This window comes from Grampus griseus (assembly GCF_964374135.1).
Source record: "Grampus griseus genome assembly, chromosome: 7".
In the NCBI taxonomy this organism is placed as follows: domain Eukaryota; kingdom Metazoa; phylum Chordata; class Mammalia; order Artiodactyla; family Delphinidae; genus Grampus; species Grampus griseus.
In genome coordinates this window covers 93,579,338-93,596,958 of record NC_139001.1, presented here as the reverse complement: position 1 = coordinate 93,596,958, position 17,621 = coordinate 93,579,338, and the positions used below count along the sequence as shown (strand labels likewise).

The following is a 17,621-nucleotide window of genomic DNA, read 5'->3' as shown; positions in this document are numbered from 1 at the left end:
ATTCCAAATTCTGTGATAATCTCATTCTAAACATGGCTATATGCTAAATACACACAGGAGGGCTTTTCTTTTCTTAAAGATTAAAAAGTTGTTCTTACCCAACATCAGTTTTATTCTGGATAACATTGATTTCTTCTGGACCCAGCTCTGGGATCCATTTCTCTATTTCTTCTGTCCAAGGGTACCTCAGAGATGAAGGGACCACGATTAAAAGTGGCCATTCCTCCTTATAGAAGTAAGCGATGCCAATTGCCTGAATTGTCTTTCCTAGACCCATCTAAATTAAAAATAAATAAATGCTAAAATATTTTGAAAGAAAATGTTTATCAAATATTTTATTTAAAAGTATTATCAAAATAATTTTCCAATGTAAAATCATCTGGATTACACAGTTAATAAAGAGCTCAAGATTATCATGACATTTAAAATTTATTAAGAAAATTATATTATTTTCAAGTCATTTGTGATTGAACTTAGAGACAAAAGGACCACTAATTTAAAATAGTAGTTACACTGGTTTCAAACAAGGTTCTACTGTATAGCACAGGGAACTATATTCAATATCCTATGATAAACTGTAATGGAAGAAAATATAAAAAGAATATGTACATATGTAACTGAATCACTTTGCTATATAGCAGAAATTAACACAACATTGTAAGTCAACTATACTTCAATTTCAAATATCAAAAAAATTAGTTATACTGATTTCATACAACTTAATTTTACAAAGATGTATGTGACCATGTATAATTCTCCTCTTGGAGAACACAAGAGTAAATACCTATACAGTACAATATCATGTAATTTTAAAGCTAGAATAAGTCCTAAATCATGCACATTTTACAATAGAAGTAAGTACAGAGAGGTTAAACTATTTGTTGAAGTTCACAGTTAACTGGATGAAAAAGTAGTATGAAAGCCCACATCACTGCTGTCTCGATTGTTTTCACAGTTATATCACACTGCCCGATCTCTAAGCTGTTCCCATTTAAAAACTGGTTACTAAATGAATGTCTATAGTGGTTTTGTTCATAATAGCCAGAAACTGGAGACAACCCAGATGTGCTTCAACTGGTGCATGAATAAAAACTGTGGTAAATCTATACAATGCAATACCATCTAGCAATAAAAAAGGAACAAAACTGGTATAGACAATCTTATTTACAAAGCAGAAACAGACACAGACATAGAGAACAAACGTATGGATACCAAGGGGGAAGGGGGGTGGGTGGGATGAATTGGGAGATTGGCATTGACATATATGCACTACTGATACTATGTATAAAATAGAGAACTTCCCTGATGGCACAGTGGTTAAGAATCTGCCTGCCAATGCAGGAGACATAGGTTCGATCCTTGGTCTGGAAAGATCCCACATGCCACAGAGCAACTAAGCCCGTGTGCCACAACTACTGAGCCTGCGCTCTATAACTCGCGAGCCACAATTACTGAGCCCACATGCCACAACTACTGAAGCCAGCGCGCCTAGAACCCGTGCTCTGCAACAAAGAGAAGCCACTGCAATAAGAAGCCCATGCACCACAACAAAGAGTAACCCCCGCTTGCTGCAACTAGAGAAAGCCTGCGTGCAGCAATGAAGACCCAACACAGCCAAAAATAAATAAAATAAAATAAATTTATTAAATAAATAAATAGTGTTTGTTCCTTTAAAAAAATAAAATACAATAGATAACTAATGAGAACCTACTGTATAACACAGGGAACTCTACTCAGTGCTCTGTGGTGACCTAAATGAGAAGGAAATCCAAAAAAGAGAGGATATATGTATACGTATAGCTGATTCACTTGGCTGTACAGTATAAACTAACACAATATTGTAAAGCAACTATACTCTAATAAAAAAAAAATCTCAAATGCATTTTGCTAAGTGAAAGTAGTCAGACCCCCAAACTAGGTACTACATGATTCCATTTTTATGTCATTCTGGAAAAGACGAAACAACAGGTACAGAAAGCACACCCAGGGGCTGTGGGGTGGGAGGAGGACAGCAGCATGTGAGAAGATCTGGGGACTAACTGAACTGTTCTGTATCTTGTGGTGGCAGTTACATGCCTGCATGGAAGAACTCATGGAACTGTACACTAAGAAAGGTGAATTTAGAAGGGAGGGATAAATTAGGAGTTTGGGATTAGCAGATACACACTACTATATATAAAACAGATAAACAACAAGGACCTATTGTATAGCACAGGGAACTATATTCAATATCTTATAATAACCTATAATGGAAAAGAATCTGAAAAAGAATGGATATATACATATACATATGTATAAGTACAACTGAATCACTTTGCTGTGTGCATGAAACTAACACAACATTGTAAGTCAACTATACTTCAATTAAAAAAAAAAGTAAATTTACCTAAAAGGGTGAATTATACCTCAATAATCCTGTCTTTGCAAAAAAGTAGTTACTATTATGAACCATGAGAAAGACTAAAAGACATAGACCCTGCTTACAAGACTCTTCAAGGAGAAAAAAGACAGAAACATAAAACAATTTAAAATAAGTTTTAAATGCTGAGTGAAATGAAAGAAAAAAGAGAAAAATAAAGTTGTGGACTTTTAGCAAGCTTCCATTATGGAAACATGGTAAATGGAATGCAGGAAGTGATTTTGTTTCTGACCTGGCATATAGTAAGTGCTCAGACATTATTTGAAGGTATGAGTGAATGGATGACTAAATAAAAATCAAGGACTTTAAATTCTCTGGGACAGGCAAGACCAAGGCACAGGAAAGGTGTTTACGATTTTTAACAAAAGGGAGGAAGGTAACTGAAAAGTATTTAGTCCAAGAGCAATTATATTTTTAGTTACCATTTCAAAGTTTTGAGGCATAACATTCAAGTACAGAGTCAAAACAAAGTCTAAAAGCTTTCAGTGTTGAAACAAGATGCAGGTGAAGATAAAACATTTTTTCTACCTAGTATTTTAAGAGTAAAATTGAGGATAAGTTCGGCAGGGCTTGTTAACAGGTTAAGGTAACTTAGGAACTGACACACACACATACACAAAGCACCCTACATATTTTATTATAAAATTAAATAATTTAACACCTTAATATTCTATATCTCTTTCCAAGAAGTAGCACACAACCCAACCTTTAGGCCTGCAGAGTCAAATTTAAGATTCACCTAGTGGTAAATCTTAGCCCTAAGAGAAAAGAACAAGCTTTCACATAACTTAGTTTTGTAAATCCGAACCAAAGAGTAATTATGCACCAATATAGAGTATAATGACTGATATGTTTCCTTGTCCTCAAAACCTGCCAATCCTCAGAGCTGAAACCACTTAAACAAAATTCTGGGACCAAGTTAGTTCCAAGGCAGTAGAAATTTAAGAATTATAGATCATCACCTGGCTTGAGATCATTAGTGTTGCTTCTTTCCTGCAACAACTCTGACCATGAGCACAGTTCCAGGAACTGAGCCATGGCCTTATTTTGTGTGTGTAGACCATACCACGAACCTGTGCCCTAGTTATGAGTCCCTGGTTTTGCTTCCTTCCATGATTTCATCACTCATTTTCTTAATTTCAATTTCTCTAGAAATAGGGGTCTGTTTTGCTTCCCTGATATCCTGGGAAATAGGATTCTTTCTCTGGGACTCAGATTCTATCACCAGGTCCTTACCTTTTGCTTGTTGCTAAATTTACTTAGTGCCAATCACCTGCCTACCTGGACTTTGGTGCTCTTCACTTAGTGTGACTAACAGTGTTCTGTGTTGGCCTGCCAGGCACCCACTGATAAACTAGTTTCCAAAATTTCCTAATATTGTCTGCTACTGAGATCAAGGATGTAGGTCTTTCCAGATACTATAAAACTCTTATCAGAGGAAAACACAGGCAGGACACTCTTTGACATAAACTGCAGCAGTATTTTTTTGGATCTGTCTCCTAGAGTAATGGAAACAAAAGCAAAAATAAATAAATGCGACCTGATTAAACTTAAAAGTTTTTGCACAGCAAAGGAAACCATAAAAGAAACGAAAAGACAACCCACAGAATGGTAGAAAATATTTGCAAATGATGTGACCGACAAGGGATTAATTTCCAAAATATACAAACAGCTCATACAGCTCAATATCAAAAAAACAAACAACCAAAGCAAAAAATGGGTGGAAGATCTAATTAGACATTTCTCCAAAGAAGACAAACAGATGGCCAACAGACACATGAAAAGATGCTCAACATCACTAATTATTGGAAAAATGCAAATCAAAATTACAATGAGGTATCACCTCACACTAGTCAGAAAGGCCATCATCAAAAAGTCTACAAATAGTAAATGCTGGAGAGGGTGTGGAGAAAAAGGAACCCTCCTACACTGCTGGTGGGAATATAAATTAGTGCAGCCACTATGGAAAACAGTATGGAGGTTCCTTTAAAAACTAAAAATAGAGTTACCATGTGACCCAGCAATCTCACTCCACAGCATGTAACTGGAGAAAACTCTAATTCAAAAATATACATGCACGGCAATGTTCATAGCAGCACTAAACCCAGTAAAAAAAACCAAACCAGTCTCCTTTCCTTGTTTTCTCCAGCTATTTTCATACCTGCTTAGGAGCCTACCCTGCTCTCCCTGGAAAGCAGTATGTGAGTAAATAAACTTTTTCACATTCTATTGACATCTGTGTGGCATCATCATTCTGGACATCTGAACCAAATTTTGGGTGAAAGAGTCCATTCTGCCTCTTTAGGGTGACAACAGTCAAGGAAAGCCATTCCTCAATATACATCAATAAGCAGGCATTGTGAGCTAAATGAAAAGTTTTCCTTGAGTTTCGTTAGCTTGAATGAAAAATCTCAGAATCTGATTAACTTGGAATCACTGAAAAGAATGAATTTCTGAATCTGCATACCTGATTCAGGTATCTGATTTATCTGAAGATAATACCCTATCCTGGTTGGAGAATTCACCTAAAAAATGAAATTCCCATTAGTTTTTATCTAGTTATTTTTCATGGTAACCCCAAATCTTCTATTCATCATCTCTTTGTTAAAAGATCATGTAGTTAAATGACTAATGGTGATTTCTACAAATTAGAAAGATAATCAGTTGCTAATGTTCTTAGGTATTTATTTTTTAAATATTTGCTGTTGATTGTTCCTTTTTTGGGCACCATCAGTAGAAGATAAAGTTTGATAGGACAAACTCTAACAAAACATGATTCCAAATTAAAAAATAAAAGTATATTAGTTTAATTTCATGTTCCCATTAAGGAAAGAAATTATACATAGCATAGAATAGCTGAGTTCTAGATAAAATTTATCAATAGGAAAATAATTGGCTGAAACTACTTTTCCCCTAGAAATAAACTTCTTAATTATGTATGTATAGGTGGTTCAAAGCTCTGAGCTCTAACTACCACAGAATTTGTTAAAGTGGAACCGTCCAGTGTTTCATAATGATTAAGCCTAAATCACCTATTTGGAACAAAAGCCTTGACTCAGTAATAATACAACTGTTTAGGTTAACTACATAGGAAGAATTAAAAAGAATACATTAACTTCAAGAGAACATTTTTTCAATATTTTCAAAATAATGAATCACTATTATACTGAGGAGAACAATTTTAGGTTTTCTAAATGTCTTTTTCCATAAAATTAAGAGCAACTAAATAACAATGATCCTAACTGACACACTGAATTTCAGTTTCAATTTTTTGTATTGTGATGGCTTTTATACAGCAATTGTATACAAAAGATGCCTGCTGATTGAAAATTTTTTGAAACTAGAAATTTTGCCAGTTTTACAGTTATAAGCAGCTTGTGGATTGTCTTTAGAATAGGTGGCCTATTTGTTCTAGAAGATACCCCTTTGGAGGACTTTTAAGGTATGTAGATTTTAAATCTTAATGAGGAACTAAATTAAGTAAAGAAACCCACATAGAAAAATGTTAGACTGAAATCCTATGTTCTATTATTTATCATTGTTAAGGAAGTGTATGTTTTAGCAGAAGTATTTAAATGTTCTTAATTTTCTTTCCTATATAGAGGTTTAGATGGTATACCTGAAAATTATTGTTTATTCTTAAAGGGGAAAGAGAGAAAGAGAGAGAGGGAGTGTGTGTGTGTGTGTGTGTGTGTGTGTTCATTCATGTGCTCTTGTCTCACACGGGACTAGGAGCAGGAAACAGACCACAGGAATATGGACATACAGGCCTGATCTTCTCTTTACTCAAGAATGAATAGGCTACGCTTTGGGAAATGTGCTGTCACACTTCCCTGATGGTCTGGCTCTTCCTCATGGATTGAAGCAAACTTTCCTGTGAAGGAAATACACTAGGATCATGTGAGGCTGGAAAGGAAGTAGGCCTTAGAGGGCAGCAGGACAGGGCAGAAATCTTCTCTCTCTAAAGACAAAGACACTGAGTTGAGGCTGAAGCACTTGAGTGAACTCGAGTAGGCCTGTACTCCAAAGCACGGTTCATGATGCCCATGAAAGGGATAGCAAAAAGTGAAGCAGTGAGAAGCCTCTGCAATGGACAGAGAGGCTGGATCTGAGCAAATGTGCTTGAAGAATACTATTTCTAGTATTAGCAGTTAACTGCTACACCCTTAGTGTTGTAGTTTTATTCTAACCAAGTCTCTAGGAAATTTTATTAAAAGTCACAGCTTTACAAATGGGGTAAAGTATTATCAACAGACAAATCTGAGTAAAGAGTATAGGGATGTTCTTTGTACTATTCATATTCCCGCAACTCTTCTGTAAAGACGAAGTAACTTTCAAATAAAAAACTGGAAAAAAAAAGTTACTGCTCTATGACCTATTGTCGGTTGTGCTGAGAGGAAGGACAAGAGGGCTGTCCTATATTTTAAAAGGAGTGGCCAAGAAGAAATGCTTCTAGACTATTCCAGACAGTACCAAAAGGAGAAAAACTTCTGAATTCTCTTTAAATTATTTTAAAAAGTCAGCAAAACATGGGTACTAAAACATGAAAGGCAGCACAAAAGATAATCAAAGATCAATTTCACATGTGATTATTGAGAAAACACTTTAAGGAGACTAAGAATATAGAATTCAGTAGACCTTTAATAGAATAAATAACATGACCAAGAGGAGTTCAAGTACAGGAATAAAAAAACTTTTCAGTGTAAGAAAGTCTGTTACTATAATTCACAACGTTAATAAATCAAAGGGAAAATGTCATATGATAATCCTTAGATGCTGAAAAGGCAACTAAAAAATTTGACTTTAATTTTTGATAAAACTCTTTATTATTAACTATTACTAAAAGGAAAATCTCTTCACATTAGAAAAAAGTACGTATCTCAACCAAAAAGGCTGTACCATGTTTAATGGAGAAAAAACGTTCCCACCAATATCAGAAACAGGAGAAAGAAATGACAAATATAAACATTAGAACAGATGGGCAAAAAGTGTATTAGTTGCAAATAATGTGACCACGTACATAGAAACCAAAAGAATTAATAGAAGAATGATTACTACTATTGGTAGTAATACCTAAGTATCACCTAAAGAATTTTGCTAAGTGGCTACTTCCAAATTATTATGAAAAAAGTCTGGTCCTTCGAAGGAATATTCAAAACAGAGCAATGAAACAGAGGAGAATGTAGAAGCAAGACATATATGGGAATTGAGCATGTGATAAAGGTGGCATTTTGGGGGAAAAAATGGTTTATTCAACTAATGATGTTAGGAAAATTAATTAATAAAGGAAACCAGAATATGTTGCCCCAAAATATGCCTCTCTGACATAAAAATTATTTTGAGCTGAAGGCAATTAAGAAGTACTAAATGCAGAAAAAACTCCCTCCTTCCCACCTAAAGGCAGGAAATAAATTTTCCTTTTCCTGGAGACAGACTCTTATTAGTCCAGGAAGGCACCAGAGGAATCTACAAACAAACTTAGTTAAACTAACCCTTATCTTCCTAGTTACATTTTCACCATTTACTACTCCTAGCCCAAACTCCTTTGCCTGGTCAATTCTTCACAAATTTATTGTCTGATTGTCTGAAAGGTATAAAAACTTCCTGCTCTGGTCACTTCTTTGAGTCTTCATTCTCTTGTGATGGCTCTCATGTATATGAAAAAATTCAATATAATTTGTATGCTTTACTCCTGTTTATCCGTCTTTGTCAGTTTACTTTTCACAGCCAGCCAGGGATCCTAAGAGGGTCAAGGAAAACTTTTTACTCCTCTACACTAACCACTTGGAAAAATAATACAAGTAGGTCTTTGCCTCACCCCTCACTAGAAGTCAATTTCCAGAAAGATCAAATATATATATACTGGGACTTCCCTGGTGGTCCAGTGGTTAAGACTATATCCTTCCATTGCAGGGAGCGTGGGTTTGATGCCTGGTCGAGGAACTAGGATCCCACATGCCGCATGGCATGCCCCACCCTCCCCCCACCAAAAAAAATATATATACACACTAAGAAGTAACACATATAAAAGTGATAGAAAAAAGATGTGTAGAAATAAAAATAAAAACAGAGTAGACATTTAAATTCATTATATCAAATCCAAAAAGCATAAAGGAAAATACAAAAAGAACTACGTGGAAACCAAAAAAAACCCAGAATTGTAATACAAATGACAAAAGGCCAAGTTCCTCAATTTATGAAAAGTTTCTACCAGAAAGGAAAAAAAAAAACAAAAGGACAAACAATCCAATAGAAAAATGGAGAAAAGAACTGAACAACCCACTCACATATGTAAAGTACGTTCAACAACCATCAAAAGATGCCCAAGGTCACTCATACTTAGGGATGAAGAAATCAAAACTTTGAGAACCCATTTTTTCACCTACAGAATAAGATGAATAAAAACTAAAGATTTGATAACAGTGTTGGAGCAAGTTTGGAGAAATTTACACTTGTACACTATTGTAGATATAAATAGTGATTTGACCATCCAGCAAGTCCAATACTTTGACTTTATTCAGGGATATACTTTCATAGTATGCTCAATCATTAAAGAAGAGACCAGTTAGAGAAATTATGGTACCTCCATACAATGAGATATTATCTAATCATTTAAAAAAATGAAATAGATCTATATGCTGATATGGAAAGGCTGGTAAGTCATAGGCTGCAAAATAGTATATGGAAAAGAAAAATAGTATGGTAAATATGACCCAGTTAGTATTGAGAGAGAGAAGGGAAGAGGGGAGAAAGAAAGAGAGAAGGGGGGGCAGGAAGAAAGGGAAGAAGGGAAGGAGGGAGGATGGAAGGAACTACTGATAGTGTTACCACTGGAGGGAGGGCCTGCAGGGGTAGGACCGGAAGGAAAATGCTGACTTTGAGCTCGTATTAAGTCTTCCATGCAGTGTACATATCCCGTCTGAAAAAATATTACTTGGAGGGGGATGGTAAAAGACAGAGAGAAAAGTTCTTTTAAAAATATGCAAGAGGCTATTCGAGAAGTAGCAAATTTCTGAGTATTAAATTTAAGTGTTGGGCTTCCCTGGTGGTGCAGTGGTTGAGAGTCCGCCTGCCGATGCAGGGGACACGGGTTCGTGCCCCGGTCCGGGAAGATCCCACATGCCGCGGAGTGGCTAGGCCCGTGAGCCATGGCCGCTGAGCCTGCGCGTCCGGAGCCTGTGCTCCGCAACGGGAGAGGCCACAACAGTGAGAGGCCCGCATACCGCCAAAAAAAACCACTTAAGTGTTTATGCCAAAATCTGGTCATCAACTGTGACCTTATAACAAAGTCAGTCTATTAAAGTACTCTGACATTTAGGTGGGGTGGGGGGTGGTGGAGGAGGGAGAGGAATAAGGAGAGGGAGCAACATGAATTAAACGCACATATTTAAGTGCAGAATAAAAGAACTCTTCCAAAAGAAATAATGGTAAAACTCACACGTAAGGAAAAATGAAGAAGCAAAAAATGTAGAAGCCTAGGGTTGCATGTCTCATCCTATTTCTGCTGATGATAAGGTCGAGACTCAGAGTAAGTCACTTTTCCTAATATGTTTGGATTTTCAATCTGTAACAGTGTGGAGGCTATGTATTATATTACTCATTTCAAGGGAATAAGTGGGTAAATGTATAAGGAATAATTTATGTTTCCTGGGGAAAAACAATTTCACTCAGTAAAAGAAAGAACAATCGCAATGTTTTGAACTATAGAACACAGAAAGGAAAACAATGAACACAGACTATGATATTTTAGAAGAATTTTGAGTTATACGTGTAATGCGGGCAGCAATCTGTCAAAATCTTCTGTGATGTTCATTGAAGGGTAGCAGAATATGCCACCCCAAAATATGCCTCTTTGGCATAAGGATTACTCTGTGCTATATTTTTGAGAAATAGCACACACTGGAAAAGCTATGAAGATGAAGTAGAAGTTACCCTTTTGAAAGGAAAATTTATAAAAGAAAACTCTATTTTAAGGGCATCTCCCTCTCCATACCTGGAATAGAGGGATGACTCTTAAATTACAAGAAACTCTTACCAATGAAGAAGGCACTGACAAATCCACACAACAAATCTTACACTTGTTAACCATGCTTTTCCTGGAAACTTCCTATAAAACCCCTCCTCCACCCCTGGCCACTGCCTTATTTCCTTTGTGTTTAGCTGAACATGGTATTTAAGGTGGTGGCTTGGGCCATTTAAGGAATTTTACTCATGTTTCCTAGGTATCTCCCCTGTATACATGTTAATAAACTCCTGTTCATTTTTCTCTTGCTAATCTGTATTTTATTACAGGGATTCTCAACCAAGAATTGAGAAGCGTAGAGGAAAAATTATTTTTCCTCCTCTACATTCATATTTAATCTTAAAATGGTCACAAGATAGTAAAAATGAGGTAACTATGATGTAACAAGTTCAGATGTGTATGTATTATCATTCAACCATTACTACTCCTAAGGTACAATTTGAATTAATAAAAGATCATGGGGCTTTCCTGTTGACATAGTGGTTAAGAATCCGCCTGCCAATGCAGGGGACATGGGTTCAAGCCTGGTCCGGGAGAATCCCACATGCCACGGAGCAACTAAGCCCGTGAGTCACAACTACGGAGCCTGCGCTCTAGAGCCCGTGTGCCACAACTGTTGAAACCCACGCACCTAGAGGCCATGCTCCACAACAAGAGAAGCCACTGCAATGAGAAGCCCGCACACCACAACGAAGACTCGGGCCCCCTCACCGCAACTAGAGAAAGCCTGCACGCAGCGACAAAGACCCAATGCAGCCAAAAATTAATTAATTTTTTTAAAAAGTTCATGATAGAATAATACAGATTGATAATGCTCGACAGTTCAGAAGTAGATGTTCCATATATTTTTCATATCTTAAAAAATCTGTTTTGTAATATTAAAATCACATGAGAGGGCTTCCCTGGTGGCGCTGTGGTTGAGAGTCCGCCTGCCGATGTAGGGGACATGGGTTCGTGCCCTGCTCCGGGAAGATCCCACGTGCCGCGGAGCGGCTGGGCCCCGTGAGCCATGGCCGCTGAGCCTGCAGGTCTGGAGCCTGTGCTCCGCAACGGGAGAGGCCACAGCAGTGAGAGGCCCGCGTACCGCAAAAAAAAAAAAAAAGAAAAAATCACGTAAGTGAACTCTAATAAGATTCTTTACATTTTCTCCATATGTATTATAGGATTAGTGCCTTGGCAATTTCTTGAAAATGAGAGCCCAAAACAACAAAAGAGCACAATTATAGATGCTTAGGGGAAAAAAAAGAAAGAAAAAAGGAAAAAAAGAAAACATGATCCAATCTTTTGGTAATGTTCTAGGTTCTTAAAATCTATTATACTTATGAATCATTTGGATATTAGTTAAAAATTCAGACTCTAAGGCACCAAATCTCCAAATCCTGACTTGAAAGAACTGGACTTTTAAAATAAGGACCCCTAAAGCAATTCTCATGGGGATGGCTCTCAGGCTGCATTTTGAGAATAACTACTCTAAAGATTAAACCTTAGAGAAAAATATCTCAGAGTGCTTTTGCCTAATTTTTTGCCATTTTCTCCCCAGGAGAAAAAAAAAGAGAAAAACCAAACTTAACGTTTTCAGGATTTTATTCTTGAACTTCTTATTAATTGCTGGAGAACCTTGTTCCTTAACTGATTTTCAACTCCAATTCTAAGGCAGTATAAACACAGTGCTTTCTATTTCGCTATATAGTATACAGAATAACTTAAAAATATATATATATCTTTATTGGAGTATAATTGCTTTTAGAATAACTTTAACAAAAACAGAATTTGGCTTCTAACTTCATAATCTATTTAGATAAACTAACAATTTAATAGAAAAAGAATTTCAGAAGTTTAATAAAGGCTCTGGAAAGGATTCTAATTTGTGTATTAATTTGATTATCTGTTATTTCAGGTAAGCAAAGCACTATATTTAAGCCATTATAAACAAAACTGTTTAACAACTGGAGGAATAAATAACTTATATCACTAAAATTTCTAGTTGTAATGAACAGAGAAATCAAAAAGAGTGCATTTAAGGAAAGAAAAATGTATGAAAAATACAAAATTATCCATGTTGTATAATAACGCTATGAATATGCTGATCACAAATGTAAACAAAGGAGTCTTTCAAAAGTATATGAAAACAAGGACTAAGAAACAAAAGAAAGACAGTGAACATTTGCACTTGGCAAATTGATTATTGCCAATAATGATCAGAGATCAACTCGACCAGAGATTTTATAAAAGAGAAAACAATTCTTTACTTGGATAGTGTAAATAATTACAGCATGGTGTTTTATATCCTTTTTTATGTGGTAACACTATAATTAATTTGAAGACAACATCAGAATAAAGAATAAAGAACCCCATGTTGAAATTCAGACAGTATATTAAAATAATATTTTCTTCATTTATATAATCGTGGTGGAAGTGAAGTAAATAAATAAGGTCACCACTTATTTCTGACAAGAAGAAAATTACTTTTGCTTTCAAAATAAGAAATCAAATGCAAATCAATCAAAAGATTCAGAGAAAAAATTTTACGAGGTTATTAGAATGTTTTCAGTTGAACTAGTACTTGTATTAATCTGTCATTCTTGTGTTGACACATAGCAATCACTTTAGAACCATTAGAAAGAAACTGAAATTTCAATCCAGTAATTTTTGAAAATGTAAATTAAGCAATGTCAGAGATTCACTACTCAAATTCAGAACTGAGACCCATTTAAAATGGGCCATATATTATAATAAAAAGGAAGTAAAAAGGAAGCCTTCATAAGGTAAGTTTTTTTTTAAAGAAAAGAATAATAAATGGTTACATAAAATGAAAAGCAAACAAGCAAGAAGAAAAAAAATGCTAATCACATCTTCTACCACTTGCCAAAATGCCACTATTGACTAAAAATAGAGCCCTACTGAGTTGGGTAGATAGCTGTCAAAGGTTAAAAAGTAAAGGATGATCATCAAAGACTGGGATTAGGCATTATTTGCTGAAAAGGAAACAAGAATGTGAATCCAATAAGGCTGCAAAATCAATTTGTCATTCTAAGGAAAAGACATGGAATGCTATCAAAAATAAAAATTGCTGTTTAAATTGGCTTAGGCAATAAAGAAACACTAGGACTATTAAGAAATAAGAGAAAACCAGGAATGTTTGTAAACATTAAATGCCTAAAAATTAATTTTTGTATGTTTAGAGAATATTTAAAGAGATGATTTTGGGGGCTAAAAATCAACCAACCCACATCAAGATAAAATTTCCTGGGTCCAAACTATAAAGTTTTTCCCTCTAGAGTGGAATTTGTATAGATTGTTTCTGTATTAGACAGAGTTACAGATAATTTCTCCTACAATGCAATGTCACATGAACCCCAGGGAAGTATTATATAGCAAAGTGAAATATATTTGGTTTCTAACATTTTTATTGGATAGGGATGTGCCTTGTTTTCCCAATATAACTAAATATATTGTAGAATAACTTCTGTGATCTTTCTCTTCCTTTGTCTTCTACTAGAACTAAAAATGGCTCCAAATTTCTTAAATGAATCTATATACAGAATATGCTCAGAAGTGCACAGCCCGTCAATTATTATATAAGGAATTCAATTTTACTCCATAAAAAGAAATGAGATATGTCAAAATTATGATAATGGAATCATATGCTAGTCACAGTCCTCATTTATTAAATATTATCCATGTCAAAATAAAAAATTGATTCTGGTTTTTTTTTTTTTTTTTTTTTTTTGCAGTACGCGGGCCTCCCACTGCTGTGGCCTCTCACGTTGCGGAGCACAGGCTCCAGACGCGCAGGCTCAGCGGCCATGGCTCACGGGGCCCAGCCGCTCCGCGGCATGTGGGACCTTCCCGTACCTGGGCACGAACCCATATCCCCTGCAACGGCAGGCGGACTCTCAACCACTGCGCCACCAGGGAAGCCCCTGATTCTGGTTTTATGGAACCAGTTGACTAGAGAAAATGTATATATCTGAACTTCAGAAATTTTAGTGAAAATGTTATCTAAGAAAATTGTCTTATGACAGAAATTCAAATTGGCTTTAGAATCAAAATAAATGTTACTTGCAAAGTGTTAATAAGTATAACAATAAATAATAAAAGTTAATTTATACGGAGAAGTTGCATATGTTAAGATCTAACCTGGGCTTGACTTGACTTTACGAAATGCTAGTGATGTTAAAAGTAGAGAAAACAGTTCATTAGATTCATTTGAACACTCTGTCATAAACTAATAAGGTAAAGAAAATTTAAAATACTATAAAAATGTTGGAATAAAAAAGTAATGGGGCTTCCCTGGTGGCGCAGTGGTTGAGAGTCCATCTGCCGATGCAGGGGACACGGGTTCGTGCCCCGGTCCGGGAAGATCCCACATGCTGCAGAGCGGCTAGGCCGGTGAGGCATGTCTGCTGAGCCTGCGCGTCCGTAGCCTGTGCTCCACAATGGGAGAGGCCACAATAGTGAGAGCCCCGCGTACCGCAAAAAAAAAAAAAAAAAAAAAAATTAATGAATGTTAGGAATTAATGGTAAAATTTTAAAAGAAACTCAATTGAAAAGTTGATATATTATGAATAACCTAAAATAGGGATTTTAAATAAAAGTGTACTGAAAAGTGAAGGAATAGCTGATATTACTTCATTTATTTTTTCTAATGTTATTTATCATTAATAGCCTCAGTACTAATATTAATAAAAATATATAAAGAGTCATTGCATTTTATGTGTAAACTCACTTAAGACAGGGAAGCAAAAGGCCTTGGAGTAGCAAAAATGAAGACTAACTAAGAAGCAGACACAGGCCAGAGGTTAAGACTCTGCGCTGTCACTGCAGGGGGTGCAAGTTCGAGCCCAGCTCAGGGAACTAAGATCCCACATGGCGCACGGCACAGCCAAAAAAGAAGCAAACACATAACTTAAAACAGTCTAAGAGATTTAAGTAAAGGGCCTAACTTGTCTCAGTAGTTGATAACTTTGAGTAACTAAAAAAAGGTTAAATTGGGCTTCCCTGGTGGCACAGTGGTTGGGAGTCTGCCAGCCGATTCAGGGGACACGGGTTCGTGCCCCGGTCCGGGAAGATCCCACATGCCGCGGAGCGGCTGGGCCCGTGAGCCATGGCCGCTGAGCCTGCGCGTCCGGAGCCTGTGCTCCACAATGGGAGAGGCCACAACAGTGAGAGGCCCACGTACCGCAAAAAAAAAAAAAAAAAAAAGTTAAATTATGCTTTCAAATGTCATGGCAAAAAAAACTGAATGCCTCGCCGTTCTATAAACTTTTACTCTCTGGAAATATGTCATTTACTATAAAACAACAGGAAAATATTATCATTGTTAAAAAATATATTGTAGGCAGGAATTCCCTGGTGGTCCAGTGGTTAGGACTCAGTGCTTTCACTGCCATGGCCCGGGTTCGATCCCTGGTCGGGGAACTAAGATCCTGCAGGCCACGTGGCGTGGCCAAAAAAATAAATAAATAAAAATTTAAAAAATAATATATATATATGTATATATACAAATGTGTATATACATATAGTAGTTTAATTTTCTTTCTTTTGTTAATGCCTTAAGTTTATTTACAAACATATTTAGTATGTTGAGTTTGTTGAATTAAGAAAAATATATGCATAACATGAGAGTTGTGAGTTAAGTTTTACTTGGGGGAAAATGAAGACTGAAGTCCGGGAGACAGCGGTTCAGATAACTCTGAGAAACTGCTCCTGAAGAGGTGGGGGGAGGAGCCAGGATATATAGGAGTTTTGCAACAAAGAGCAAGTAACTGGGACGTCAAAAGACTATCTTAAATAAAGAAAACCAGATATCTCAAGTTAAGGAACTTAGCGCTTTTCTATGTATGGAAAGATCCAAGAGTCTGGGCTCACAGAAATCATCCCTTTGATGTGCACCTTAGCTATCTGGGACCTGTATTTTCACATCCTGAGTTTCCTCAGGGCTCACCGCAGGGAATGGCTGCAGTCTGATGGCTGCTAGATGGCAGGTATTCTTTTCAGCCCCGAGTTTCCTCAGGGCTCACCAGCTCACTTTGGAGGGCTGCAATCACTGGTGACTGTGACATCCTTTGTTTATTGATATGGCAGGAAATATTCCATTTATAAATATTCCATTCCATTTATAAATATTCCATTTATCAAGTTCAAGAGTCAGATCTTTTTTCAAAGAGAGTGCACCTCTTAAAATACTCCTTTTCATATGTGTTTCATGGATTATTTTTTAAGCAGTTGGTGTCTTACTACAAAGAAAGGTTCAGCAAATCCAGATCCAAAGTACAAAGTGATCATAAGTAGTAACTGCTACTTGTTTTCCACTAGAATAGTAAATACTTCCCTGGACCCTCCTCATAGTGGCTCCTACGCACCACAGGGGCTGTGAACCTCCAGACAGTCTGTCCCAGCACAGCTCTGTCGGAAACTGTGAAAGGCACAAAGACTGAAGGTGGAAGAAATGGAGGCAGCACACCAAGCCTTCCTTTCCTCACGACCTTGTTCCCCTGTGTCTAGTTTAACTTTCTGAATTAACTTTATAGCTTGAGAGAAAGAAAATGTGATTAAAACTTGCAGAGAATGCCAAAGATTGACTCATTCTATTGAAAATTTTTGGATCACTTATGAATAAAGTTAGATAAAGGTTAAGAAAGATACATACTTCACATCACTGTAATATAGAAAAAGAAGACACTAAAGAATCGAGAAAAGCAGTTTTTAAACTTTTAAAAAGCAATGTAAGCCATTTTCAAATAAAACATTACACAGAAACTCAACATTTATCAAGGAGAAAAAGTGAGGCAGCTGTAGCTGAAGTAAAGCAGAAACTTCACAGCCTCATACCCTCGAGTCTCAACCTCAGTTCTGTGAAAATACAGCTCACAAACACCGGAAAGTCAATAAATTCGTCAATTTACCTTTTTTCAGTGCTGGCTTTATACTTACCTCTTCTGTAAGACTCACCTTAAATCTACCTCCTTTACAAAGCATTCTGACTTAATCAAGCTGGAATTAATGTTTCCTTCCACAAAAGTACCATGGAGGTTATATTGTAAACTTAATTTCCAATATTTCTAGTAGTCTACATTTTACATATATCATACAGAGACACACACTCCACAACCTTCATTTCCTGATTGAAAGCTTCTCAGATAGTGGACATGTTTCTTAATCTATATTCATAATAAT

At 36.3% G+C, this 17,621-nt stretch overlaps 1 protein-coding gene across 2 annotated transcripts in view; it reads right to left on the bottom strand.

Moving 5' to 3' along the window:
* Positions 1-17,621, bottom strand: part of ZRANB3 (zinc finger RANBP2-type containing 3) — a gene marked incomplete at its 5' end in the record, with an annotated part of 232,978 nt that overhangs the window by 117,909 nt on the left and 97,448 nt on the right. For both annotated transcript variants that reach the window (XM_082659043.1, XM_082659044.1), the window contains one exon: positions 99-277. In XM_082659043.1, the coding sequence (XP_082515169.1) occupies positions 99-277 (179 nt within the window). The remainder of the gene's footprint in view (positions 1-98; positions 278-17,621) is intronic.